Source organism: Mandrillus leucophaeus, unplaced genomic scaffold (genome assembly GCF_000951045.1).
Source record: "Mandrillus leucophaeus isolate KB7577 unplaced genomic scaffold, Mleu.le_1.0 Scaffold32, whole genome shotgun sequence".
NCBI lineage: Eukaryota > Metazoa > Chordata > Mammalia > Primates > Cercopithecidae > Mandrillus > Mandrillus leucophaeus.
The window spans coordinates 3,152,243-3,154,840 of NW_012103365.1; the positions used below are offsets into that span (position 1 = coordinate 3,152,243).

At 45.2% G+C, this 2,598-nt stretch overlaps 1 protein-coding gene across 2 annotated transcripts in view; it reads left to right on the forward strand.

Annotated features, from left to right (window-relative positions):
- The window catches only part of RBBP6 (retinoblastoma binding protein 6), a 41,154-nt gene that overhangs the window by 8,776 nt on the left and 29,780 nt on the right, over nucleotides 1–2,598 (forward strand). Inside the window, exon 2 of one of the 2 annotated variants that reach the window (XM_011987943.1) lies at nucleotides 652–832. In XM_011987943.1, coding sequence (XP_011843333.1) covers nucleotides 667–832 — 166 coding nt within the window. In that variant the 5' untranslated portion in view covers nucleotides 652–666. Of the gene's footprint in view, nucleotides 1–8; nucleotides 833–2,598 lie in introns of those variants that run through there. The other variant, XM_011987944.1, reaches the window with a different exon arrangement.

A 2,598-nucleotide genomic window follows, 5' to 3' on the forward strand; every position in this document is an offset into this window, starting at 1 on the left:
ATTCTCATGCCTCAGCCTCCCAAGTAGCTGGGACTACAGGGCCGCGGGGCCGCTCGTGGCCTCCGGGGAGCAGGCGCCAGGGGTTTGTGTGCGGTGGGGGCCTGGGCCTGGGCCTGGGGAAGCTGACGCCGGTCGTCCGGAAACCAGGAGGAGGCGTGAGGCCGCTCGTGGACTCCGGGCCTAGGCCCTCTCCCCTCAACCTTCTCCCGGGGCCTGGGTCACCCCAATCCACGGAGAGAGAGACCCGCCGGGAGGTGCGGCCGCGCTATGGACCCCTGACCCCGTGGGGTCGCTCGGACTCTTAACGTGTGGACTGACCGCTACTGACTGCACCGCCTATCCCCCCGTCTCTGCCGGCCCCTTAGCATGAGCGAGGGGGACCCAGCCGGGTGACATTGTGCCCGTTGGCGGATTCTCGATTTCCCCTCTTACCCGTCCTCGTCCTCCTCCTCCCCCATGAAGTGATTCTGAGTATCGGGGGGGCTCTGGATTATTGTTCTGACGAACCCCTGCTTGTGGTTGGGGGGTATTTAATCTGAGGCCTTAGGGTCCTTCGGTGTCTTTTAAGTGTTTTGTGTGTACATATTTTGCTCTTAAAGTTTATAAATATACATATATTGAGAGTGTCCACGTCTCCTCGCTGAACCTTAGGAATCCCTTGGCACCATGTCCTGTGTGCATTATAAATTTTCCTCTAAACTCAACTATGATACCGTCACCTTTGATGGGCTCCACATCTCCCTCTGCGACTTAAAGAAGCAGATTATGGGGAGAGAGAAGCTGAAAGCTGCCGACTGCGACCTGCAGATCACCAATGCGCAGACGAAAGAAGGTAAGGGCCGCATGGTCTTAAGATATTTGCTGGCTGGAGAGAGATACTAGTTAGAAGGTGCCTGGCAGGAAGCTAACCGCCATTATGTCTCTCGTGGGACTGTTCGTTCTAGTACTTTGGATACAGCTTTCATTGATAGCCAAGGGTTGCAGCAGCTGGCCTTGGAGTTTCACTGGTTTATTTTATTTCTGCATACTTGGGTCATCTGTAACAGGCTAACCCAAAACGTGGAAGCCTGAGTATTCTTTTTGCTGTTTTTTTAAAATGAGGGAGGGAGGGAGGGAGGAGAGGGGAATAGCTATCTAGACTCTTTGGGTGCTTGTCTTAGGGCGTTTTCTAACTTATTTTCCATCAAGAGGGAAGGAGAGCCTGTGCAAGACTTGTTTGTTCGATCAGCCAAAAAAAAAAGAATTCTCCAACCTAACAACATTGTGGAGTTTGATGGCAAATTTTACGCCCTGCCTTCCTCCCTCCCCGCATTTATTTATTTGGAGTTGCTTGCCTGTGTTGTGGAGAAGGGATCTGAACTTTAATATTTTTGAGGGTTTAATCAGTGTTGGAATTGCTTTTGGATCTTGAAATGTTCTGATGTCACCGCTCTTGTGTGTCAGCTTTAGAATTAGTAACTACTCTTAAGATTTATCAATTCGATGAAGATCAAAAGTACTGATTTTTTTTTTTAAGTGGTAGTTGCTGGATTTTACGTGACTGTTGATACTAAGGTATGAAAAATAGGCGGCTACCATAGAGTACAAATAAGCCACTGATAAGAATCGTTAGATTCTTTCTCCTTTTCAAAAGTATTTGATAATATTGGGAACTTAACAGTAGATGAATGTGACAGGCAGTGTTTCCTGACTCTGAACTTGTTTTGGTTTCTTTTTCTCAAATCAGTAATGCTGATGTGTGTTTTTTAGCAGTTTGGTGTTCTAAAAGTTACTGATGGGATGAGAAGTGAAGTTGACAATTAGGTTAGGGTATTTTTTTAGTCACTGAATTTTTATCACACTTAAGGTGTGACATGGATTCTTTTAGTTGAAATGGGAGGTCCCCCACTTCCAGCCTGTAGTTTAGGTAGAGTAAATCTTGTCATGTAGACCAGTTTTCCATTTACAATGCAGACCTAAGTATAATTGTATTAGGTTAAGGAACAGCAGTGCTGGCGTATCATGACTCAAAAATATTAAGGAAGAATTTTATTTGCTCAAATGATATTACGTGAAAATACTGTCTGCTTCCCCACCTTTTAAAAACAAGTATCATACCCTTTGATAATTGGAGCTATGTGTAATCCTCTGACTAAGGAGAGGAAAAACTGGTGGTGGTCATGAACAGTTGAGAAATAGCTTTATTTAAGTGTCTCACAAGCATCCCTTAACTATAACAGTCAAATTTCACAGAACAGATGGGTTTATAAGAAGTTTGGGCCATCTTGATATATTGAGTATTTATGAATGAGAAGAGAGACAATATGAATGGAATTAAAGGATATTAAGACAATTTTTATCGTCATATATTCAAGTTTCATATTTTACTGGAGTATTACACAATTGAATCATTAGGGCTAGGCGTTATCCATCTTTTCGACTGAGCAATTGAATGCAACTTTTTTGGGTTTTTTTTCCCTGTAATAGAGTCTCACTCTGTCACCCAGGCTGGAGTGCAGTGCCACCATCTCAGCTCACTGCAACCTCCACCTCCCTGGTTAGAGCTATTCTCATGCCTCAGCCTCCCAAGTAGCTGGGACTACAGGTGTGCGCCACTAC